Below are 26,100 nucleotides of genomic sequence, written 5' to 3'. Positions count from 1 at the left end.
ACGTTTTCATTTGTGGACTCCAAGGATAATGATGGTAGGCTTATAACTCACAAACTCCAAAAGACACATAAAACTAATCCATATGAGAATAATGCACTACATTTTTATGTGTGCTTAATAAATGTTGTAGCTTTTTGTGGATAAAAAAAATGTAAATTTAACTCGTTATTCACACGAAATGTCCACAAATTCCCACTTACAAATCTGTCTCAGTGAGTTGCTGCGAAAAAGCGATCTAATATCATTAATTTTCAAAAAGTATTGGCATTACTCTTACAATTTACAACGTAACATCAGTACATAACTTTTAATGCAATTTCTTAATCTTTTTACACATGACTTTTAAACAGTAAAATGTCATGAAAAGTTAAAAAAAAAAACGGCATGTTTGAAAGGCAAGGCAACGCAAGGCAAGTTTATTTATATAGCACATTTCATACACAATAGTAAATCAAAGTGCTTTACATAAAAGAAAGTAAAAATAATAACAAAAATAAAACAAGCAATTTTAAAACATTGGAAATTATTTAAAAATTGACTTATTTAAAATGAATTTAAAACAGTTAAAAATAGAAAATGATTTTACATAAAATACAGTGAATATGTAAAATACAGTGCAATCAGTTCGGACATCGCACAGTGCTCATTCAATAAATGCACAGCTAAACAGATGAGTTTTGAGTGTAGATTTAAATGTGACTAATGTTTTAGCACATCTGATCTCTTCTGGAAGCTGATTCCAACTGCAGGCGGCATAGTAACTAAAGGCGGACTCCCCTTGTTTTGTGTGAACCCTTGGTATTTCTAACTGACTTGATCCTAATGATCTGAGTGGTCTGTTAGGTTTATATTCAGTGAACATATCTGCAATATATTTTGGTCCTAGGTCATTGAGTGTTTTATAAACGAGTAAAAGTACTTTAAAATCAATCCTAAATGTAACTGGAAGCCAGTGTAAGGACCTGAGGACAGGTGTGATATGCTCAGATTTTCTGGTTCTAGTCAGAATCCTGGCAGCAGCGTTCTGGATGAACTGCAGCTGTCTAATGGTCTTTTTGGGAAGGCGGGTGAGGAGACCATTACAATAGTCCACCCTGCTGGTGATAAAGGCATGAACAAGTTTCTCCAAGTCTTGACTGGAAACAAAAACATATAATTCTTGCAATGTTTTTTAGATGATAGTATGCTGATTTAGTTACTGCTTTGATTTGACTACTGAAACTAAGGTCTGTCTCCAGAATCACACCAAGATTCTTGACTTGATTTTTTTAGTTGTTTGTCCCCTAGAGTCAAGGTATGCATTCGCCTTGAAAACTTCATCTTTGTTTCCAAATGCAATAACTTCAGTGATTCACCACAACACAGTTGGATATTGCCAAGTAGGAATTCCTAGAAACCAACAACAAAATGATTCAGTGAGGGTGAAAGTGTGACGTCATATTAATATTAGCATTATATTATTGGTTATGGTAACACTGTTGTTTTTTTTTTATTATTCATCTAATGAGATCAGCTTTTAAGTTTTCATTTAAAACTATTTGTACATTAAACAAATACCAAATTCTAAAAATCAGAAATGCTACACATCGGTCCTTGGATTACATCAAAAAAATATGTTACATGTCACACAGGTTTTAGTGGGATTTTCACGGGTTGGTTCTGCTCAGCAAAGCCCTATTCCTTTCCCCTTCCCCCAGTAAGTTTTTTATATATATACATGTTTCATATGGAGACCATTAGTTGTGCCATCTGAGCCTGCTTGTGGTGAAAAATGTTTGACGTCTATCGAAATGTCTGCTGTGATGTCATTAGTAGACCTACGAGCACAGGGAGTATCATTTGGGACCGGGGGAGGTGGGAAGGAGGGAGGCTGCGCTACAAGCTGAACCAGATGAAAGTACAAAAAAACCTCACATGAGTTCATCTTAAAAGACATGTTCATGGTTTTTAGGATTGACACGCAATGTAATGTACAAAGGTTTGCACCAACGCATTACCATAAGTCAGTCCATGTTTCAAAACACTTTCAATGTAGTTGTTTGATGTTCTTTAAATAAAGTCTATGGCATGATTCACTGAAGGATTTTTGACAGTACAGATCATGTCTTTGAGGATATAGATCCCATACAAAAACACATGGGCTCTGTCTGAAACCTGAAAATGCCTCTTTGTTCAAAAGAAGCATAGGCCTTTTAGACACTAAATATCGACTTGGTTAAAAAGTTAAAGTTCAGTTAAATTTGTTATATATCATGGCATTGTAAATTTAAAAAAAAATCATTACAATAATAATGATTATCAATATTTTTTCACAACATGCAATTATTTTATCCTATTGACAGACCTGGTTTTATGTTTTGAGTATACTCTTAATGATAATTGTCAATATATACTGAAAATAATATTAATTATACATATTTCAAAAAGAAAGACACTTGCAAGGTGATCTGTGGCATCAAAGAAAAAAAATCTTGAACATTATTCTAGATCATGACATTATGATGCCTAGCTTGTCTGAATTTTGTCTTTGTAGTTTTCTTTGGATTAAGTCAATATTTATGGAAATAAAATAACAAGAAAATGGTGATATTCTAATCACCTCATAGAGGACATATATATACAGGTCCTTCTCAAAAAATTAGCATATTGTGAAAAAGTTCATTATTTTCCATAATGTAATGATAAAAAATAAACTTTCATATATTTTAGATTCATTGCACACCAACTGAAATATTTCAGGTCTTTTATTGTTTTTAATACTGATGATTTTGGCATACAGCTCATGAAAACCCCAAATTCCTATCTCAAAAAATTAGCATATTTAATCCGACCAATAAAAGAAAAGTGTTTTTAATACAAAAAAAGTCAACCTTCAAATAATTATGTTCAGTTATGCACTCAATACTTGGTCTGGAATCCTTTTGCAGAAATGACTGCTTCAATGCGGCGTGGCATGGAGGCAATCAGCCTGTGGCACTGCTGAGGTGTTATGGAGGCCCAGGATGCTTCGATAGCGGCCTTAAGCTCATCCAGAGTGTTGGGTCTTGCGTCTCTCAACTTTCTCTTCACAATATCCCACAGATTCTCTATGGGGTTCAGGTCAGGAGAGTTGGCAGGCCAATTGAGCACAGTAATACCATGGTCAGTGAACCATTTACCAGTGGTTTTGGCACTGTGAGCAGGTGCCAGGTCGTGCTGAAAAACAAAATCTTCATCTCCATAAAGCTTTTCAGCAGATGGAAGCATGAAGTGCTCCAAAATCTCCTGATAGCTAGCTGCATTGACCCTGCCCTTGATAAAACACAGTGGACCAACACCAGCAGCTGACATGGCACCCCAGACCATCACTGACTGTGGGTACTTGACACTGGACTTCAGGCATTTTGGCATTTCCTTCTCCCCAGTCTTCCTCCAGACTCTGGCACCTTGATTTCCGAATGACATGCAAAATTTGCTTTCATCCGAAAAAAGTACTTTGGACCACTGAGCAACAATCCATTGCTGCTTCTCTGTAGCCCATTTCCTGCACACGCCTGTGCACGGTGGCTCTGGATGTTTCTACTCCAGACTCAGTCCACTGCTTCCGCAGGTCCCCCAAGGTCTGGAATCGGTCCTTCTCCACAATCTTCCTCAGGGTCCGGTCACCTCTTCTCATTGTGCAGCGTTTTTTGCCACACTTTTTCCTTCCCACAGACTTCCCACTGAGGTGCCTTGATACAGCACTCTGGGAACCGCCTATTCGTTCAGAAATTTCTTTCTGTGTCTTACCCTCTCGCTTGAGGGTGTCAACGATGGCCTTCTGGACAGCAGTCAGGTCGTCAGTCTTACCCATGATTGCGGTTTTGAGTTATGAACCAGGCTGGGACTTTTTAAAAGCCTCAGGAATCTTTTGCAGGTGTTTAGAGTTAATTAGTTGATTCAGATGATTAGGTTAATAGCTCGTTTAGATAACCTTTTCATGATATGCTAATTTTTTGAGATAGGAATTTTTGGGTTTTCATGAGCTGTATGCCAAAATCATCAGTATTAAAACAATAAAAGACCTGAAATATTTCAGTTGGTGTGCAATGACTCTAAAATATATGAAAGTTTAATTTTTATCATTACATTATGGAAAATAATAAAATTATACACAAAACTCTAATAATCCTAGAAGGACCTGTATAAAAATAAATAAATATAAACATATAAAAACAATAAATGACTTAAATGGTATAAATGTGATGGTGAATATGAATTTGGATTATATATATATTCATATTCACCATCACAGTATATATATATATATATATATATATATATATATATATATTTATATATATAGATATAGATATATTCATATTCACCATCCCCCACTGTGTCCTATTTGCACCAGACTGATCTGACACAATGCACGCCAGCAAATGAAAAACATCCCAAAATGACAGAAAATAATATCCTGGCACAGCATTGTCCAAGTGGTCTGCATTATACATTTTTTTTACAGCTCCATTTTTGTGGAAATAATTCCACTTCCTATCAAAATAAACCACAACCATGGGAATCTTTGTTCATCCAAGACATGTGCAGTTGGGCACAACTGAGCATCTGGGCTGAGATCATAGTTTTTGTTTTCAAATAGAAGAAGGACAGGCATATTAAGCCGTTTCATTGTCGCTAATTGTGTTAACATGAATTTATATAGCCTCATTTACCTTTGGCGTGCACTGTATGAAATGTGTGACCTACAAAATGGTCCATTCATATTCCCTGTGCTAGGAGAAGAGATGGCAGCATAGTGAGAGAGAGGGAGATTCGGGCAACTGTGGTTTCTCATATGACCAACATTTATTCAGAGCTCAAAATATGAACCATGGACATTTGACCTCTCTGTCTGTTACTCAGCGGATCTAAAATTAGTCATAATTGCAGCCTGAAGGGTGAAAAAGGCAGAATATATGGTTTTTTGGAGCCACAGCTTGGTGGCTTCTTATTCCAAAGTATTTAGAGGGACAGGAACAGCATGTCCTCCTTTGGAAACATCATGGCTCAGGGACTGCTAGTGCAGACCCTTATTCACTGGCCACAGAAGCCACATTCTCCAGAAACATCATCCCCATTCACACACTCTATCGTCCACAGGAATTGACAAGAATGGCAAGAATAACTGTATGGAAACCTTACAGGCATGTATTATTTCATCTCTACAAAGCATTTAGCAGAGTAGCACATGCAGAAGCCTGTCAGACAAGGAGACATGACATGACCATTATGACAACAGTCATGTCAGGGGAACAATGAATAGTGCTCAAGATGTTTCCCAGGTGCTGTCAGCTCCATGAAGAGGTTGTCTTGACTAAGCATATAGGAAGCAAAAGTCTTGATTTTTTTTAAGAGATAGATATCCAAAACTTCCATTCAGTTAGAAGTCTTATTACTTTCAGTCATGCGCTTACAGAAGAAAAATGTGCAGCTTTTGTGATTAAAAGGCCTCTGTGAAGCATTCCTCAGTGATATGTTTGACCCAGGTTATCTTGGCTCGAATAAGGGCGAGGTTTAGTCACTGAAAAAAAAAAAAACTGATAAGAAGTGAGTGATTATGATAACATGTCAGTTCCATCATGCAGAAAGCAGCATTAGGTACATCTCCAAGTTTAATCCAGCCAGCTTGGCGTGTCGGTTTTCACTTTGTAGAAAAACATTCTTTCATTAACATTCAAGCCTGTTTTAATGGACAATGTCGAAACATTATGAGCTTCCCAAAAATCTTGATATAAAACAAATACAATGCAAGTCAAGTTTTTTTTTTTCTTTTCTTTCATTATTGTTGTATTTTGGCCAAGAATTTTGAATTTTTTGAAAGCCTAGAAAATATGAATCAGTGGTTGAAACACTCAACTTTGAGGGTTAAAGGTGAAAATTGTAGGTTTTTTCCCAAGATTCATGACTCTGAGAGAATTAAAAATGCTGCCAGGGTTTTAATCAGGATTTTCACTGCATACTTCTCCAATTTATCTCTGAGTCATACCTAAAATGAAAAGCAGATGCCCCCTATTAGCTGAATAGAGATTTCATTTATGAAAGTGAACTACGACGCCTGTTGCACAGTGCTCTTCCGTCACTTAATCTTTTTATTTTGGTGCGTCAATATGTTAAATTACTTAGTATAGGAAATCATGATCTGCACTCACGAAAACAGTCCTTTTTTTTTACGTTCATTGTTGATGGGAAAAGACACAAATGTTTAATTTGTGAAAGTGAAGAAATTGAACTCTATGCAGCTATGACACTTTAAGAAGCCCCAAATGATGTCTCAGCGGAGAAGGAGAGGAACAGAATGTTGTGTGTGCAAATCACCCAAGCAGCTGTTAGAGGCTCGGCCAAAGTGAGGAAAAAACAGAACCGAAATGTTCCAAGGGTCTTATTACTGAGTGAAAACACAACATAAGCAATGTAAACAAGTAAGTGGAGAATGTACCGATGATCTCCTTTGGTCAAATGAAAGTGCTGTACCTGACAAAAACATCTTGACACAAGTCATATCGAAAGATCAGTTAAATGTGCAGAAGGCTGCCGCATGGACTGAGATGAGTAAGATTGAGTAACGTAACTGCACTATACATTAGTGTTCAAATGAGTAGTTCAAAGTGATGTTTTAAGCTAAAGTATGGCTGGTAATTGACATTCAGGCCAAAGCATCAATTCCCTGATCTAAGCCATTATTTCCCCAGAGAAGAACTCCAGCAGCCTGTTCACAGGGCATGATGGGTAAAGTTACATGTGTGTTTGTGTAAAGGAGCTAAAGCTGATGTTATCCATTGTGTAAATGGCTCATATTTTATAGACAAACTGCTGAAGGACACATATGAGTAACAGATGTACTAAACTGGTTAACTAGCACTAAATCCCAAGTGAAGATTTATGATGACTGTTTTTATGAATCACAGATGGGCAACCAGAACATAGCTCCAAGCAGCTTTTTTGTATTATTATTATTACTTGATTTTAATTAATTTTAAAATAATAATTTCGCATTATTTGTAAAACTTTTAAAGTAACTATGTTTTTACCTTGAAATATCAGTTTCAAAATAATTTTGATGGTACCCTGAATAACACAAATGTCTATGTTTCTCTCTAGTGCTCCCCCAGAAATGTCTGTTCTAGGGCTACATTCACACTGTCAGTTTTGGGATTGACAACCACATTTACTTTATAGGTGTGAGTCTCAGAATGTCCCTTTCACACAGCAATTTACAGTAGCATCTTGAATACTGTCTGTATGAACGTGCAATGAGAGTCTGTATTCCTTACAAGTAACCACAGCAACAGTAATATGCAAGATGGTGACGTCCATAAAACTGAAAATTCAAATCGAACCATTAGTTCATCTGTCAAATCTTCATTACACATTAATTTGACAGCAGATTTTATTTTTGGGTGAAATGCCAACATTTGAGTTGTGCGTTGATCACAAAACTGAAGGGAGCAGCTCCGGTGGAGAATAGTGATTGAATCTAAAACCTTCGGGATGACATACAGCTCAAAGCCATCTCTGTAAGTTACCGAAACTACACTTGAAAACTTGCAACACATGGTATCCAATCCAGTTCTGTTCACATCGCACAGGTTTTCTGCGAATGCTGTTGTGAGTTCAGAAAATTTACAGGTTACTGTAAGTTCGGTTGTAGAATGCGGTTGTCACTTCGGTAAGTTCGGTGAGCGGGCGTGAAATTTTACAAAAAAGAGCGGATTGCTTTATGGTAGCAATTCACGGCAATTATACTTATGACGATTATATTCACTTAACTGTAAGGGGCTCCAATGTCGTAAAAATACACAAAACTACATACAGCTGCTTTAACATTGTGCTTTAACAAACAACTTTTTAATTAAAAATGTATAATATTGTGTAAAAATATTTTGTTTTTATTATTTATATTTTTAATGTTTGTATTATTATTTTTGTTGTTGTTGTTTTACTGCAACACACTGAGCACACTTTTCAGTCTGGTATCGGTTCTTGTGAAGCTGATTATGCTTGTGCTTAAATGCAGCAATTTTTAATGGAGGCCATTTAAAGCAAATTCCAATAATATTAGGGAACATCAACCTGATACTTTATGTTATGTAGGTTTTTTTAGCTATTAAAATGGCCCTGGGGTTTTTGAGACCTCAAACAGAGCATGAGGGTTAACCGTGGTGTTAAAGAATTCAAGAAAAAAGAAAGATGTGGAAAGGGAGCCCAAGAGGGAGAGAGAGAAATAGGAGAGAGGTACTGTGAGGAAGCTCTTGGCTCTGCTTGTCTGCACTTGCACACCAGATGCGCTCTGCCTCAGCTCTGGAATGTGTTTGTGAGAGCAGTTTAACCACTGACCCACCCAACCATTACCACAGAAATCTGATCCAGACAATCCACTCAGCCTCCTTCATTGTGTGTGTGTGTGTGTGTTTGTGTGTGTGTTCTTCTCTCTATTATCTTTCTTTATCTATCTACTTTCTTTCTCTCTTTCTCTCCTTCTTCTCTAAATGTGCCTAAACCTATTTTTCAAATTTGGTTCCCACAAAGTTCTCCTTTCTTTAACCACTGATTACTCAATGTGTTCACTCAAACACACACTCACACACACTTTACAAGCACAGGTTCCCACTAATACACAAGCACTCACGCTGATTGCATTTTAATGGTAATCCATGAGCCGTGACAAGGCAATAAAATAAAACTTGAGAAGTTAAAGATGATCATTCATTCCGCACAAAAAGGCAGAGGAGGGAGAATTTCGGAGAAGTTCGGGGCTTTTACAAATGATGAACATTTTAAGATTTAAGATTAAATCTTCTTAGGCTTAAACCTTAGATTTAGGCCTAAATTTGTTTGTATTTGATTTGCATGAAATTTTGATCAATAAACGTAATGTTATGTATATCTGTGAGTCATAAATTAAATATGTTAGATTTCTGTACTACTTTCTGGCCTACATTTATTCACTTAAAAAGTATGAGCATCTTTAAAATATAGTTAGCTGTGGAACAAACGTTATTCAGTTGTTTGCTATTGTATTAGATGGAAACAAATTGGATTGGTTTATGATAAATACATAAACCTGTTTATTGTGTATTTAAAACATAATTCGATAGACAGATAGATTTAAAGAGACCGTAATCATAAAAAACACATGGACTTATTTATTCCAGAGTTCTGCTCTGTTTCCCAATCAAAAATCAAAAGTGGTTGTTTTGTGGGATTATACATGACACTTTTGGCAGTGGTAGAGCTTAGATGAAATCTGATCAGACCAAAAGATTTGACAAGGCTGTGCTGTTTATAAGTAAATGTGATGTTTACATGTAAATGTTCGCCAAAAACATAAATTTAAAAAGAAACATATGAAATCATTGCTGTGATGAGATGTTTCTGGATGACTAATAGGCTATAACTCTACATCCAACACAGACATCTAAACTGTGTAAAGAAAAACAGACAACAGTGACTTTTACATCAAATAATCATGAAGCATCAAACGCATGAATCATCTTCACTGGAAGGAAAAAGGAACAAGAGACAAAAATAAAAATAACAAAACAAAAATAAACTACATTTCTGAGCTGTATATCTAGAATGTATCCTTTCTGGATACATTTGATCCCACAAATCACACACCTCAGAGTAAATAAAGTTCCAGAGCGTTGAGGTTTTAACACGTGGCGAATGCCTCAAGAGTGTGGTGTTTTACTGAACCTTATGCAATGCTGCCTCCTACAGGCTCCTGGCCGCCATAGACGCAGACGCTACACATTGTGACCACGCAACCGTGTTGTTCGTTCACATACTTCCTCTGTTTGTCCACACATTTACTGCTCAATAACAGAGTAATCGCCTTAAGCAGCAATGTGAGTTACGAAGTCCTGTAACTATTTTCAGCGTATACTTAGTTGAGACTGTCTACCAACCACCATTCTTGTGCGATTTTGCAGAGGCACACCTATATTTTAATCGTGCAAAACTCTGCTCCAGGTGAGGCTCGAACTCACAACCTCGGCATTGCTCTGCTTTGTACTGCTGTATAAGTACCGCGCGCTAACCGATTGCGCCACTGGAGCTTCGGCGCAAAAGTGCAATAATAGAGCTCAAGAGCGTTACAGCGACTACGTATTTTTAAGTAATATGTGTTTTGTCTTTCCCAAAGTCCATAACAATCAAATATACAGCCATTTTTAGAAGCACACATCCTGCTTGGCATTTATTGCGATTTTTACAAAAACATAAAAAAAATGAAATAAAATAGAACATATTCTTATCACATATCCCAACTGTCTCCCAGTATGGTATGCAATTTTATTTTATTTTATTTTTTTGTGGCCAAGTATGGTGACCCATACTCGGAATTAGTGCTCTGCATTTATCCAATCAAAAGTGCACACACCCACACCGTGTATGGAAAACCGTTTTAACATTTAATCTATAAACCGTAGGGGAGAGCGGGGCACAAAGTAACATTTTTTGACTTTCTCAGTTTGGGTACATCCACATGGGGTTCAATATATATTTTTATCCACAGTAATTTTACACTTGTCTTGTATAAATATGTTGCTTTGTTTCATAATTACAGTGTATATGTTTTTCTTTATTTACTCTCACAAAATGGAAGTGAAATGTGACAACATGCCCCATAGGGATTATCTGTTATTTTCCCTATTTTTCCACCAATAAAAACAATAAGTTTTTTTTTTTTTTTTTTTTTTTTTTTGCATATAGCACTGGTGCTACAGACAATTAATGTTTTTATATTAATATTCTGTACAGGGCACACTGGTGCTACAGATATTAATATTCTGTACAGGGCACACTGGTGCTACAGACACATTAATGTTATGTACAGGGCACACTGGTGCCACAGACACTGAATGTTTTTACATTGTACAGGGCACACTGGTGCTACAGACATTACAATAACTAATTTTTTTTTTTTTTTTTTTTTTTTTACAGGGCACATTGGTACTACAGACACATTAATGTTCTGTACAGGGCAAACTGGACACCCAGACACTGAATGTTTTTACATTGTACAGGGCACACTGGTGCTACAGACATTAATATTCTGTACAGGGCACACTGGTGCTACAGACACATTAATGCTCTGTACATGGCACACTGGTGCTACAGACACATTAGTGTTCTGTACAGGGCACACTGGTGCTACAGACACTGAATGTTTTTACATTAATATTCTGTACAGGCCATACTGGTGCTACAGACACAGTACTGTTCTGTACAGGGCACACTGGTGCTACAGACACTGAATGTTTTTACATTAATATGATGTACAGGGCACACTCGTGCTACAGACACTGAATGTTTTATGTTAATATAAAAAAAAGTTATTTCAACGAAAGTGAATTTGGACTAAAACATATCATTATAGTTTTGTTGGACAGCAGGTTTGTAATCTTTCCTTGTGTTTTCATGGTAACCAATTAGCAAGATAGGCTAACATATAAAGCCAGTTAGCCTTACTTAACAATCAAATTAATTCAGCATATTAATTTATTGTATTACTATGTGGACTCTGATTGGACGGTGGAGAGGTACTCATGTTTATGTACGGATCTGTTTAAATGAAGATATCTCCAAATACATTCTCACTAGTTCTTTATGAGGCTGAAGATATCTCCAAATGAAAAGGGAGTCGTAGTTATTCTGTTTTTGACATCATCTTTTAATTTCTGACTAGTAATTATTGCAAGAGTGACTAGTATCTATTTAAATATACTAGTAAGCATTCATAAGATACTACTAATTTTTTTAGACACTGGTACTTATTCATTAGATACTAGTGCTTATTTAATAGATACTAGTAGTTATTCATTAGGTACTAGTACTTATTTATTAGACACTAATATCTTTTGTAATTACTACTAGTAACTATTTTTATCTTACTAGTCAGAACTGCTTTTTTTATTAAATGTGTACTAGTATCTAATAAATAGGTACTAGTATCTAATGAATGAGTACTAATTTCTAATAAATAAGCACTAGTACCTAATGAGTAAGTACTAGTATCTAAAAATTAAGTACTAGTATCTAATAATAAGTACTAGTGGTGTGTGGAGATTCTAAGAAATCCACATGGTGATAGAGATTCTGAGAAGAAGTCCACATATTTAAATTAAACCCAAGTGTTGTTGAGAGATTCTGAGAAGTCACGTACTCAAAAAGTTTTCTATTCATAATGATAAGTTTCATTTCAAAAGTTAAAGAATTAATATTTCATGGTAAGCATAATATTTCATGTCTCATATATATATATTAATAGGTTTCATTTTTATATTCAAAAATGTTTTTGGTAAACTTTATGGTATATTTCATATGTAATTTCACAGTATTTCTAACTGCGTAGTCAGCTGAGTCTGTTTTGCATATGAAGTTGAACTGCATGTATTGTTTTTTTTTTTGTATCAATATTTCTTAGAATTATCAATATGATACTTTGAATCTAAATGAGGAAGAAGTCCAAAATCGAGACATTGACTAGACTATTTTTAAAGGTCAGGTGTTATTAGTGATAGCCAGATGACGACTTATGTCTAGAACAACAGTATATAAGATAGACTCTGCAAAATAGAAGGGTTTGACTTTCTGAGACTCTGGTCTCTCAATCTTTTCAGATCACTTCCTCTTCTTTGGCTTCACTCGACAACTATTAGACTCAGACTTAGAACTCTTACAGGTTTTTATTCAAATTCAGATACCTTGAAATTCAGATACTTTGATACTCTGATACTTTAATATTTTAATATTTTAATACTTAATATTTTGGTACTTTTGATTCGAACAGAATAATTGTTTATGTTTTAATTACAATTGTATTAATGTTTTGATTAATACGGGTTCAATCCATCATAAATGGATTGTTATTAAAAATGTACTAACATTGGATTTACATTTTCTATATTTGAAGGTTGTTATTATTATCCAGAACTTTATTTCCAAGTTATGATTATTACTATCATTACTCTATATTCTTTTTAATAAATTTACATATTATTACACCTTGACCGTCTGAATTGGATTAAATTTTGCATCAACTAGTATCTAATGAATAAGTACTAGTGTCTATTTAATAGGTACTAGAATCTAATGAATGGGTACTAGTATCTAAAAAAACACATACTAGTATCTAATGAATACTAGTACATAAAAATTAAGTTCTAGTCACTAGTAAAATACATACTAGTCAAAATGTAATAGTTGATATCTCAATGATCCCTATAGAAGTCAATAGCACAAATGTAAAATTTGTTACTAGTAACAATATAAAAGTTACTAATAAGTACTAGTATCTAATAAGTACTAGTACTTAAACAATAAGTACTAGTATCTAATGAATAAATACTAGTACCTAATGAATAAGTACTAGTATCTAATGAATAAGTACTAGTACCTAATGAATAAGCACTAGTAGCTAATGAAAAAAATACTAGTATCTAATGATTAAGTACTAGAATCTAATGAATAAGTACTAGTAACTTTACAAAAGACACTAGTACCTAAAGAATAAGCAGCAGTACCTAAAGAATAAGCACTAGTAGTTAATGAATAAGTACTAGTACTTAATGGAAAATATAATAATATCTAAAAAAATAAGTACTAGTAACGTTAAATTAGATACTAGTGCGGTTTATAGAGTAAATGTAAAAACGGCTTGCCATACACAGTGAACACACCCTGAGAATTTCCCAATACTAGAGTACATCACTGCCCTGAAGTGACATTACATTTCAAGAATTCCTCTTGAATTTTCTTCTTCACCGCATAGCCCACAGTTGATGATTTGATATGATTAACGTTACCGATTTGCGATCTAAATAAAATAATAACAGATATCAAACATACAGATCATTTGATCTTCCTTTACTCCGCCCACAGTGGTATCGTTTCCCAACAACTTAGTTCAACTTCCAAAATCGTTCTCTAACCGTCACGATAAAGAACGACAACAACTCCTGCCTTGAACATTTGGTAAGTCTAAAAAGGCATTTAATTTACGTTGATTATATTTTCTTTATTATTTTGCCAAAAACAGACGAAGGATTAAGTTTATGGATTCAAAATAATTTAGGGGGTTTATTCCACCACAATTCATCATTAACTGAGCAGAAATGGAGACCATCTTTGTATTTACATTGTGTTAACATAATATTACTTTACTTTTAGGTTACTTTTCATCATGAGTAACATCACCTCCTGCACAGAACCTGAGACCCTTGTTTCTTCCATTTTAAAGCCTGTCATCATTTTGGAGTTAATTTTTGGGTTGCCTGGAAATGTGTTTGCTCTGTGGATTTTGTTCTTCAAGTCTCCATGGAAAGCCTGCAATGTGTATCTCTTCTGCCTGGTAATATCTGACCTCCTACTCCTCACTGGGCTGCCTTTCCACATAGACTATCTCTTTCGTGGTGAAGACTGGATATTTGGCGAATCCTGTTGCCGCCTCATTTTATATATCATATCAGTAAACTACTCAGCAAGCATGGCTTTCATGGCAATTTTAGCTGTGGACCGCTTCTTCAGGATCCTTCATCCACACCATCGCATTTGTCGAATGAGTGTGAGACAAGCTATAATGTTGGCTAGCACGGTTTGGATGGTTGTTCTACTCCTTCGCCTTCCAACCGCCCTGAACCTGGTTCTCGCATCACAGAAAAACTCTTCAAAGCTCACATGCCACACTTTTCTCTCATGGACATCGCCGTCGGTTCAGATGAAAATATATAATTCAGTCCAGCTGATAGAGGTCCTGTTAGCATTTGGACTGGTGGTCTTCTGCTTTGTGCGGGTTTCCTTTCAAGTCCACAGTCGCCAGTCTAAGGGGGCACACCGCAGGGTGAAGCGGGCAGTGAGATTGCTTCTGTTTCTTGTGATCGTATTTGTTCTGTGTTTCCTGCCTACAGTCACTTCTGGCATCTTCCTTCAAGTGTTTTCCTGTTCAGAATTCCTCATGGTGTGTTTTCATGCTTCTTTAGCTTTAACCTACATGAACAGTGCACTGGATCCAGTCATCTATTGCCACGTTAACGCTTGGTTTCGTGACACCCTAAAGGGCAAAACCAACTCATTAGGGCTGACAAAGTTCAAGATGAGTGCGAAAACGAACAGAAAACGTTAATCTACCTGAGAAACTGTGCATTGGGGGGAATTAAAATGTGTCTTAAAGGTATAGTTTGCATAAAAATGAAAATTCATTTATTACTCACCTTCACATGTTGTGACCTGTATGATGTTCTTTCTAACACTTAAGATAATACTTTGAGGAATGTTTTCTTAATATCTTTTTTGGGTTCTGCAACAGTCATACAGGTTTGGAACAACATGAGGCTGTGAAAATGAATTATTTTGCACAATACTTTCTATATGCTATACTGTACATCTTTCTATAGTTTGTTGTCATGTTTTCTGCCTGTAACATGCATCATCAATTGCTTTTCGTATTATTACACAGACGTACAATCTGTACTGCGCTTTTTTATTTAGCATTTTTCAGTAAATGTTTGACACACAATGAAATACAACAGAAATGCATGAGGCATAGAAAACAAAATAGCTTATTGTTTCACACTCACATGCAGTCACATTGCCCTTTGAAGTTAAAAAGCCAATGATTTTCTTCCTTGAAAACATCCAAAGGGCATCTGAAAGAGTCTTTAATGTCCAGGGGAACAGAACCATAATGTCCTGAATGAATATTTAAGAGTTGCAAAGACTTCTTTGACTTCCACGAATCATTACAACATCTCCAGTTAAAAGAATCTATTGAACATGCTCTCAGTTAAGACCATCTAATCGCCAGCAACTCAACATAAAATCCAGTCCTCGCTCGAATACAATATAAAAACAGCTCACAAACTTGTACTTGTCATGGTACGCACAGAAGATACAGAGAAATAAAGGAAACCATTCAATGCAGAGCTAACTGAATTTACAAAGAGTACACTAACATTTCTCAAAAGAGTCAGCATTGATCTGTACATGATACACATTTGTGGCATGATCACTCGTGGAACCCTGTAAGTTTACTTCCCACAGCCATAGATTCTCATCAAACAAGTGCTTAGAGCTAATGTTACAAGTTGCTGCAAGGTAAAAGTGTTTGTATTGAAACTTAATGAGCATTCAGTACTTAGAAAGATATTGAAACAAGAGCTTCAGGCTGCCGTGCGTCCAAGAAGGTTCTGAATATACAAGTATCATTTTATTGGGGATTATTAGCTAAATGCTTTATTACTGTAAGCCTTTTTTTCTGAATAGGAAGCGAAAGTTTTAGAAGTAGTAGACTAAAGAGGAACAAGAAGTGTTTTAGTGGCTTGTGGCCTGTTCTGTGCAGAGTTAGGCAGCAAATGAGAAAGTGACAGAAGAGGCTGAGGGAACAATGCAGGCGAGGGTCAGTCGTGGATGACGATTGGGCCTCGCATCCGTAAACTGGGGTGAGGGGGTGCCAGGACAGGTACCTGCGCTGGCCCCTGGGGGACCCTGCGCAGGCTGATCTGCTCACATGGTTGTCTGCACGCTCTTCTTAACTGTGAACGGGAGAGCAGCCTTCTGGCCTTCCTGAGGGAACAGGAAGATAAAAACACAACATATTGTCTTTAAGAATGTCATAGCTTACATTTAAAAATACATAATAGGTCTTTTTTTAGGTATGCATTTAATTGCTAAAAAGTAGTGACAGACTATTTAAAATAAATGCTGTTCTTTTGAACTTTATATTCATCAAAACATACTAAAAATGGTTCTTGAGCAGCAAAACAGCATTTTAGAATGATTTCTGAAGGATCGTGTGACAATGAAAACTGGTGTAATGATGCTGAAAATTCAGCTTTGCCATGACGGGAATAAATTATATTTTATAGGAAAAAAGAAAGAAAACAGTGGTCTTAAAATTGTAATAATATTTTAAAAATATTACTGTATTTTTGATCAAATGCAGCCTTAGTGAGCCTAAGCGACTTCTTTTAAAAACTCTTAATCTTACCAAGGCAAAATTATGATCGGTAGTGTATTAATTATTTTAAATATGTGGTATTGAAAATATATTTTTTTAAATATTTATGAAAGTAAAACTTTGACTATACTGAGTCATTGCAATAATTTAGAAAACAAGTATCATGGAATCCTGTGTTGTGCAATAATTTGTGTGCAACAGTATATTTCTAAAATATTGTGACAGGAAATACAAAAGAAGAACTAACATGCGTTGTCATATTTTGCAAGCTTTGCAATGTGAGCTTTGCTTACTAGTTTATAAAATATCAAGTAAACTAAACTAAACTGTACAGATTCAGTTTTCCTGTGTGCATCACAGAGTACAATTGTGTTTACCTCGGCACATTGCAGATATAAGAGGTAGCAATTATTAAATTATTAAGTGAAATGGCATAAATCAACAATGTTCTATTCATGATCAGGTCCGTATGGCAAAGAGAGAAATGAATGAATCGCCTGGGTCTAACGTTCATGCAAAATGAATGAGGCCGACAGGCATCCACAGGGGACAGCCCTTAGATTAGATTGGCCATAATGAAAGAACTGTTAACTGGGTCTCGAGCAACAAATGCATGATGATATTCTAGAATGTGCTGTGTACGTGCGCTTGCATTTATAGCATGTGTGTTTACTTTATAAATCACACTACGTTAACACAAATACACATATTCATTCATTACCAGCACAGAGCCGTAATATAACTATGATTAGGTTGCATGCTTATGCACTGATGGATTTGATTAGTTCTCTTGCAAAGCAAAAGCAAACCTTTAACACTACAAATATTATAAAATGAGAAGCATATATTTACTATCTATTTTAACATCAACTCAAACATCAGAGTGCAATTTCAGCAAGAGAGTGTCGTGACAGTCTGGTGAAAACCTGTTAGAGAACCAGGCTGAGTCCCAGACCAGATCCCATTTGTCTCTGGGTCTCTTGCCTAGTTAAAGGCTAATCTTTTAGAGCAGGGGCGCTAAATTTAGCCTAGCATCCGCTCCAGCGCTGGAGGCCATAGGGAGCTGTGCAAGTCATGGCTCATATGGATGTGGCTGTAATGGAGAGGCATTATTCTTCAAGCTCCAGCTCACATCTACGTGTCAAAGCCAAAGATATTAAAACCAAACCCCTTGCTGCTGTGGGTGAACTATTATGACTATCTGACTTCTGTCTGTCTGATCTACATTAAGCATAAAAACACATTTTGCAGGTTGAGGTGTCAAAAGCCACCAGAAAGGCAGTTCATTTTGAATGTATAGGTTAATCGAGTTTCTCTTTTGGTCATACATTTCATACATTTTGCAAGACTCCACAGGTAATGTGGTTTAGGTTTTGTGTATGGTGCATGCGATCTTACCATGTTCAGGTGTCTAACAGCTGCAGCAACAAAACGAGACAAGCAAACAGTCACTAAAAAGTAGTCAAAAAGTAGTCATGAAACAACAGGGCAAATCATGTGTCCAATTCCCCCTGCTCAAAATAACACCTTCGTTTGTTTAATTTGAATCCAACTAGAACTTTCAACTAGAAAACATTTCACATCCAGTCTGTACTTTAAACTCAGTGCAAACAGGGATGTCATTAGCATTGTGGATGTGTTCAATTCATGGAGAGTTGGTTAAAAGTACGCCAGTAATTTCTGCAGCTCTTAATCCTTTCATATTTCATTTCAGTTGACTGAGAATTAACATCAAATAAGTTAATCTTTTCATCATATTACTGCAAAATGATGGAGGATGGCTGTGGAGACCATCTCCAGTCTAAATAAAACTGCCAAACAATTCTACTGAGAAATGTTGCTATGACTCTACATTGTTATAAGGAAATAAAAAAGCACATTCACAAAAGTAGTGAGACAAGTACACTGGCAATCAAAAGTTTGGACACAACTACTCATTTTTGATTATTTTATAAACAAAACTAAACAAAAAAAAAACTAAATAAAAAACTATACTCAAAGCTACGGAAGAGGATTAGGGCCAAGCAATAATAAAAAATTAAAACCATCTCGAGATTAAAGTCATTATATTGCGAGATTAAACTCATTAAATTTCGAGAAAAAAAAAAGTCGAAATACAATCTTGAGAATAAACTCATTAAATATCGAGAATCAAGTTGTTGTGTTTCGAGATTAAACTCGTTAAATTTCGAGAAAAAAAGTCGAAATACAATCTTGAGAATAAACTCATTAAATATCGAGAATAAAGTCGTGTTTCGAGAAAAAAACTCATTAAATTTCGAGAAAAAAAGTCGAAATACAATCTTGAGAATAAACTCATTACATTACACGCCATAATTGGCAATGCCGTACGGTTTTAATTTATCATAGCTGTCCAAGTGCCAGAGTGCATTTGGGTGAAGCCAGCAATAACCTTGCATGTTGGACAAAAGCGAGTTTTTCTTCTAAAAAGACCTAGCCGCTTGCAAAATTCTCTTTAAAGTTCGTGTGCTAATTATTATTGTGTCATAATTAGCTAAAGTTGCTAGTATTTCTTTGTTACTGAAAGAAAGTATAGCTTGACTAAGTGATCCAACTCTGCCATGTCCTATGCAATAAACACTGATCTAATGCGTTATTCTCCACATTTCATTTAGACTTTTTTTCTCGAAACACAACGACTTTATTCTCGAAATTTAATGAGTTTATTCTCAAGATTGTCTTTCGACTTTTTTTCTCGAAATTTAACGAGTTTTTTTTTCTCGAAACACAACGACTTAATTCTCAAAATTTAATGAGTTTATTCTCAAGATTGTATTTCGACTTTTTTTTCTCGAAATTTAACGAGTTTAATCTCACAATATAATGACTTTAATCTCGAGATGGTTTTATTTTTTTATTATTGCTTGGCCCTAATCCTCTTCCGTACAAAGCAGAACTAAACAAAATAAATGAATAAATAAAAACAAATAAACAAAACAAAAAAACTTAAATCAAACCAAACAAAAATAAAATAAGTAAATAAAATACAATAAAACAAGAAAAAATAAATCTAAATCAGTTAGCAAAACTGAAATAACTAATGAAAGTATGGGATTTATGAAATAAAAATAATTCCTATATTTTATATAATGTAAATATGTTCAAATGCAATCTTTTCAGAATTTATAAAAATTACAATTTATTTACAAAGCACATCAGGTTTTAGGATCTTTTTTTTTTTTTAAGTTGTGTGTTCAAACTTTTGACTGGGAGTGCATGTGTGTTTGTGAAGCATTAAGTTACCTGTGGAGTCTCATTTCTCTGGATTAAACCTAACCTCAATCTGCATCAGAAATCATTATTTTTCAGTTGTCTCTCCATGCCACCACAGATTAATGGGATCATGGGTATTGTTAATTATAGGATCTTTGTTATTGAAAAAATTGTGCCTGACATCTGATATTGACTCGCCCATTTCCTACACTGACAACTCCGGCTTAGACCCTCTTACCCGCCTCTGTCACTAGGTATGACCAATGCAATAATTACACATGTGCCAATCCTGTCACCAAGATCAGTCACTCTTAGGTGAAGGTTGAATCAAAATGATGGAAACTTAATCAGATGTGTCATGCCATCTCAGGGGATAATCTCTGCAGGTGCCAATCATCGAAGAACAAGGTAAGGGCTGTTTTTTGACATGGAGTGTGTCTGCCCTGCTGTTTTCTGTGAAATTGGTCTCTAGGCTCTATGTACAGGCCTGAGTAAAGCTAACCAAATGAAAGCTCACAGAAGTGGATTTCGGTGTCCCTTAGTGAACAAGGCACGACAAGTTTAGGTTTTAGATGAGTGCGATGCCATTGGAAATACTGCTAAAATGGACAGCGTGGTTGGTTTGCACACCTCGTCTCTCGGGAAACCAGAAAGAAGCTGTCATCGGGAGCATCGATCCAGTTGGGTCGTCTCTTGCGGAGCATCAGGCCACTGCCACGAACACTGGAGCCACCGGTGCTGCTTCCATTATGCTGCTGAAATAGGGAAGGAGATGGCATCTTGAAATATTTCCTTCTTGCAAAAGAATTACTGACTATATGCACTTAGAGGACTTCAGTATTCATTCTTATAGTGAACATAAACATTTGGTAGATGCCTAGAAGCTCAACAGTCCCAAAAGCAATAAATAAAAAATGATTGTCAATTTTTTTTTTTTATCACATATATAAAATTAGTGTGTTGTTATAGGTTGACTGTTTTTTGCTTTGAAATTGATTCTTCTTCTTAATGAAAGATAAAATAATCTACAAAATTAAAGATAATTATAGTAAAAATGTAATTAATATTTAATGTGCTTGCATTTTAAGTAGTCATGTAATAAAAATAATTTACCGATGGCTCGTTATTATTATAACCTTGTTGGTGTCTCTCACTAACTTAGTTATTCCCCAAAACACAGGCTTGTAATAAATTTTCAATCACAAGATGCACACAAAAAAAGTCTTATTAACAAAGCAATTTTCTTCAATTGTTTTCCTAGGTTGAAACTCAACCTGGGATCTATAAATTTGTTTGGTTCCACAAGATGCAAATAACATCCATAAACAATTGAATCAATAAAGCAACTTTTAATCTTCTTCAGTTTTAGAAATGACAGGGCAAAAATAAGGTGAAGGTCCATCCACTATATTTACATTATTCATCTCATGGATGAACAATGAGTGTCTTTGTGTTTGTTTTGCTGTCTCTCATTTCCATTTCGCCCGGCCGCAATAACCTGTGGGAAACCTCAGAGGCTGGAGATTGAAGCTGTCACCTGAACCAATTCAAAGCGTCAACAGTATCTGCATCCGAATATGTCATAAGATGGAATCTCGCTCTCTCAGTAATACAAATGCTAGTAAGTTATTGTCTTCCAGTCTGATGAAACCATACTGATAATATATGAGACCTTCCTGCTTTAGTATAAACCAGTGATACGAGTGAATCAAGTCATTGTTACTTACCAGAATGGGTCCCACAATATGGGCTGGATTTTCTATGACAAAAAAAAAGAGGTGTGTAGTTTGAAATAAGCATATAATACCATTACACATCCATCTTTGACATCTATACACTATGCTTAAAAATAAAGGTTCTTCACAATGCCATAGAAGAACCTTTTTGTCTAAATGGTTCCATAAAGAACCTTTAACAGTTTAAGAACCTTTCTGTTCCACAAAAGGTTCTTTGTGGCGAAAGAAGGTTCTTCAGATTATAAAAAGGTAAGAAAGAGATGGTTCTTTAAAGAACTTTTGACTGAATGGTTCTTTGTGGAACCAAAAATGGTTCTTCTACCTTTTAAATCACCTTTATATTTAAGAGTGTACTCCTAAAAGGTTGTTTATGGACATCTTTGATTCCATGAAGAACCTTTAAAAACCCACTAAAACAATAAAAAACTCAAAATACCCTTAAGACATTGATGCTTCTATGAAGAATAACATACATTCAATAAAATAAGAAAAAAGAAATCAGGTAACCTTTATTTTTATAATGTTTACACTCTTAGTAAATGTTCTTTATAAAAATAAATACTAATAATAAGAACAACTTCCATGAAATTAAAAGGTTCTTTATATTATTAACATGTATTTCACACTAAGAAAAACAATGGTTCTTTTAAGAACTGTTCACTGAAAGGTCTTTTGAGGAAGCAAAAATTATGTTCTATGACATCACTGCAAAAAAATAAAATAAAATAAAAAATACCTTTTGGAACCTTTATTTAAAATATATATTGTTTCAAATAAGCTAGTAGGTTCTTTAGAGAACCCAAAATGGTTCTTCTATGGCATCACTGCAACCCCTACCCCCTTTTGGAACCTTTATTTTTAAGAGTGGTATGTATTTTTACTGTAAACCCACCTTGTCCTGCAGCACTGGCTCTCCTCTCAGCAGATTCAACCCTGCTGTGGTGATGGTAGCTCCGTTTTCCCAACATGCCATGTGGGCCATGGCTGGGAAGAGAGGAAAGTAGGCGTCGTGGGGGCTGCACCTGTAGGCCAGGGGTGCGATGAGGCCGTTGAACGTGCATTGCTGGACGAGTCTCTGAAATGACAGAATATTCACCGTCATCTGTTAGTTACAGCTCAAAGGAAGCATTTGTAATGTTGTGTGGCTCACCGAGATACTGCAAGACGCTGGTCAGGGTGCTCCTCGGGGAAGATTTGGGCTTCATAGGTCGCCCTGTCATGCCCTCTGACACCCGGATCATATCTATTCATCGACCGGCAGTACAGAACAGACAAATGGAGATAGAAGCAAGTCAAAGAGCGAGAAAGAGACATTCACACTTAGACCAACCCTGTGGTGACTAATCTTTCTGACCGGACAACGATTTTTATGGGAGCCAAATCTCATTTGCTGCTCGGTTCGTTTTTTAGGCCCTAGTGAACGTATTTCTTTCCGGTGAACTCCGGAACATTGATCTAACCACAGCGAACCCATTAAAATCACTTCAACTTTCTTTGGTTAGTTTTAAAATTCATTAAAATTCCAGAGGAGTGGAAGTTGTTTAAAGCCGTTCTCTTCAGGCAGTTCTTCTTGACTTGGCAAACCTGGAGAGAAGCCGTCTTGAAGATGTACCAATATAACTTCAATTCATTTCCCTTTCAAAAATATATCGAACGTGGAGGAAAAAAAAAAACATTGCTGAACTGGGTGATGCATTATCTAGCGACACAAAATCCATTTTTTTTTTAATTGAATGAACCTGTGCCTTCAGGGAAGTGCTGAAATAGCGGTTCTCTGACTTTTATGTGTGTAACAAACTGTTTTCTTCAACTTTGAATCCTCATGGTTGCAAATGTGTTTTATTAAACTCCCATGATTCATTGCGTCATTTGTGTGTCACATTTCAATGCACTAAACCTGATTATTCCATGATTTTCATGCACAATCTCCGATGGGCAGGCAAGATGTTGAAAATAACCTAGTTAGCCAGCATGTTGAATGAGGTTGGAAAGAGGAAAACAAATGCGATGTTGCATTCACAGCAGCTTCTTATGAGTGTGTGCATGTAAACAAGTCATGAAGGCAAGGCAGGAGCCGATGGAGCTCATGCTGTCGGGAGATTTCACGATTGCCGCTCTGCTCGGCCTGTCGGTGTGCGTGCAACAGAGTGATGGACAGGTACACGAGACACATGAAACTACAAGGACTCAGATAGGATGGTTTCAGCCATGGTTTTATTTCTGTTTTGGTTGCCCACAAGACATTCACACAAAGAAAAATAAAAGAGAGAGAGAGAGAGAGAAACCAAAGAGCATGCTGCCCCCACCCGGGTCCCTCGTGCTTCAGGACACAGATGTCAGAACAACTTTTTATGGCTGGGGATACATACAGACGTGTTTGGGTTGGAGACAGAGGTGGAATGGAAGCATAGAATGAAGGTTTCGCATGATGGGAGGGGGGCAATGCAAAACTGAATGGAAAAATTTCTGATTGGACAGACGCAGAGCAGGTAATTGGCTCTCTTTCCCTGTTGATATGAGCACTCCCTGTAAAAGAGACCTATTTACAAGTGCCTGTCAAGAGGAAACAGCTGCCTTTAGAGCAAAGCCTGGCTACCATGATCTGTAACCTCATCTTTGGGCTTGTTTAAAAGTGTGTTGCATATTTGAGGGTTTTTCTCTTTCATCTCAACTTTGTGTTTCATTAATTAACATCAACTCAAATGCGCTTTATGACAAATAATAAATCAGTAACCATTTAAGAACCCCAAAAAACGTAAATGATTGCCAATGTCGCAAAACCATCCCTTTAAAAGTTTTGGTCTAGGGCCATTTCTCTTTTCTGTGCCAACGTAACACTTCCCAAGACACAAAGTCCTCCTGATCAATTACCGCCATTGACCAACTTCCTCAGCATTTTAAATTGGTCTTTTGACAAATTGCAGACTGGTGTGCAAACTCTTTAGGGGAACAAACTTCAGTTTTAAATATCAGAATAACAAACACATTAGGGAATTTTTCCAACTGCATGACTCAATGTTTTGTAAATAACTCTTTCCAACTTACTGAACATCTAATTAATTAGATCATAAACTGCACCAAAAATTAGACTGATAGTCCATCATTCTTGCATTACTGAAAAGCACGATAGAAGAGTTTCTTTTTAACCAACACTTCATCATCTTGTTACATACATGCATGACTCTGAACAGCCTGTCAATGTTAGCTACCGAATGATTGATTGGTTGCACAGGTAATAGCAATTCAATTAGCTATTCCACATAAAATATTGTTTTGTATAGTGGTCTGCTACAAGAAAATAAGACAGATTCTTCCCTTAGAGACATTAACGTTCACTTGGGTACAATCAGTGATGAAACTGTCTGTATTCAGAGGCAGTTCAGTGGAAGTGACAAAAAATAAAGCTGAGGCATTAACGTACATACACTAACTGACAATCCACACTCCGGAGGTACATATTTCCATACATTTTCCTGACAGGGACAGTATTTCAACTGTAAATCTTGGCACACACCATTATGAATTTTTGTACTTTTTCTGTTGATGTAACAAGTTATCCCAATAATTAATTTGATCTCAGTCAAAAAATAAAATCCTAATGCATATTATAATGGGTAAATAAAAAAATAAAAAAAGATTTATAAGGCAAAAAGTAAAAACACATATGTTGAATGTATGTACTTCCTAGTACTTATTGTTCCATGTTTAGATTTGATAAAGCAGCTGTGGGTATAATCTTCAGAAAATTAACTAAATATTTCAAAAAAGATCCCAGATCGACATAAGTGGTGTTTGTTCTGTGCAAAATCAATGAGATTCTTCTGCCTGAACCAACTGTACTGAAAACATCTAAACATCACAACCTAGTGTCATTCACTCTTGAACTTAATATCCATAAAGGCTTTTTGACAAGTCTAAGAATGACTATTCACAAATGTACAATATTTACAAGTAAAGTATGCATGTTTTGAATTTACTCACTAAAATCCTGCAAATCCAACTCCTATAGCTCTAAAATCCTCCCACAATAATCCTAGAATACACAAAAATATATCCCACCCCCTTATATCGTAGTGCCAAATGCATTAAAACACTTTAAAAGTGTTAAGGAAAAAAATGCAAAGCCAAAATAGCTTATCCTTCTTAAGAGCA

General features: G+C 35.8%; 2 protein-coding genes and 1 non-coding gene across 12 annotated transcripts in view; 1 reads left to right on the top strand and 2 right to left on the bottom strand.

The window, feature by feature from the left end:
* Window positions 1-9,985: 9,985 nt before the first annotated feature.
* On the bottom strand, window positions 9,986-10,079 carry trnai-uau. The gene is made up of 2 exons: window positions 10,042-10,079; window positions 9,986-10,021 (listed from the first exon to the last, which is right to left on the bottom strand). It is a non-coding gene; the product is annotated as a tRNA-Ile (tRNA).
* A 3,632-nt stretch (window positions 10,080-13,711) lies between these two features.
* On the top strand, window positions 13,712-15,488 carry hcar1-4 (hydroxycarboxylic acid receptor 1-4). Its single transcript, XM_019115000.2, has 2 exons — window positions 13,712-13,998; window positions 14,194-15,488. The coding sequence occupies exon 2, from the start codon at window positions 14,207-14,209 to the stop codon at window positions 15,143-15,145; it is 939 nt and encodes a 312-aa protein (XP_018970545.1). The 5' UTR covers window positions 13,712-13,998; window positions 14,194-14,206; the 3' UTR covers window positions 15,146-15,488.
* The window catches only part of LOC109095469 (metastasis-associated protein MTA3-like), a 37,199-nt gene continuing 26,580 nt past the window's right edge, over window positions 15,482-26,100 (bottom strand). For 5 of the 10 annotated variants that reach the window (XM_042735515.1, XM_042735516.1, XM_042735509.1 and 2 more), the window contains 5 exons: window positions 23,099-23,191; window positions 22,841-23,023; window positions 21,940-21,971; window positions 20,843-20,967; window positions 15,482-16,584 (listed from right to left, as the gene is read on the bottom strand). In XM_042735515.1, the coding sequence (XP_042591449.1) occupies window positions 16,419-16,584; window positions 20,843-20,967; window positions 21,940-21,971; window positions 22,841-23,023; window positions 23,099-23,191 (599 nt within the window). In that variant the 3' untranslated portion in view covers window positions 15,482-16,418. Of the gene's footprint in view, window positions 16,585-18,376; window positions 18,397-20,842; window positions 20,968-21,939; window positions 21,972-22,840; window positions 23,024-23,098; window positions 23,192-26,100 lie in introns of all 10 variants that reach the window. The other 5 variants (XM_042735510.1, XM_042735517.1, XM_042735513.1 and 2 more) reach the window with 4 other exon arrangements.

This window comes from Cyprinus carpio, chromosome B12, assembly GCF_018340385.1.
Source record: "Cyprinus carpio isolate SPL01 chromosome B12, ASM1834038v1, whole genome shotgun sequence".
In the NCBI taxonomy this organism is placed as follows: domain Eukaryota; kingdom Metazoa; phylum Chordata; class Actinopteri; order Cypriniformes; family Cyprinidae; genus Cyprinus; species Cyprinus carpio.
The sequence above is the reverse complement of the archived record's forward strand: the minus strand, read 5'-3'. Positions and strand labels throughout refer to the sequence as shown.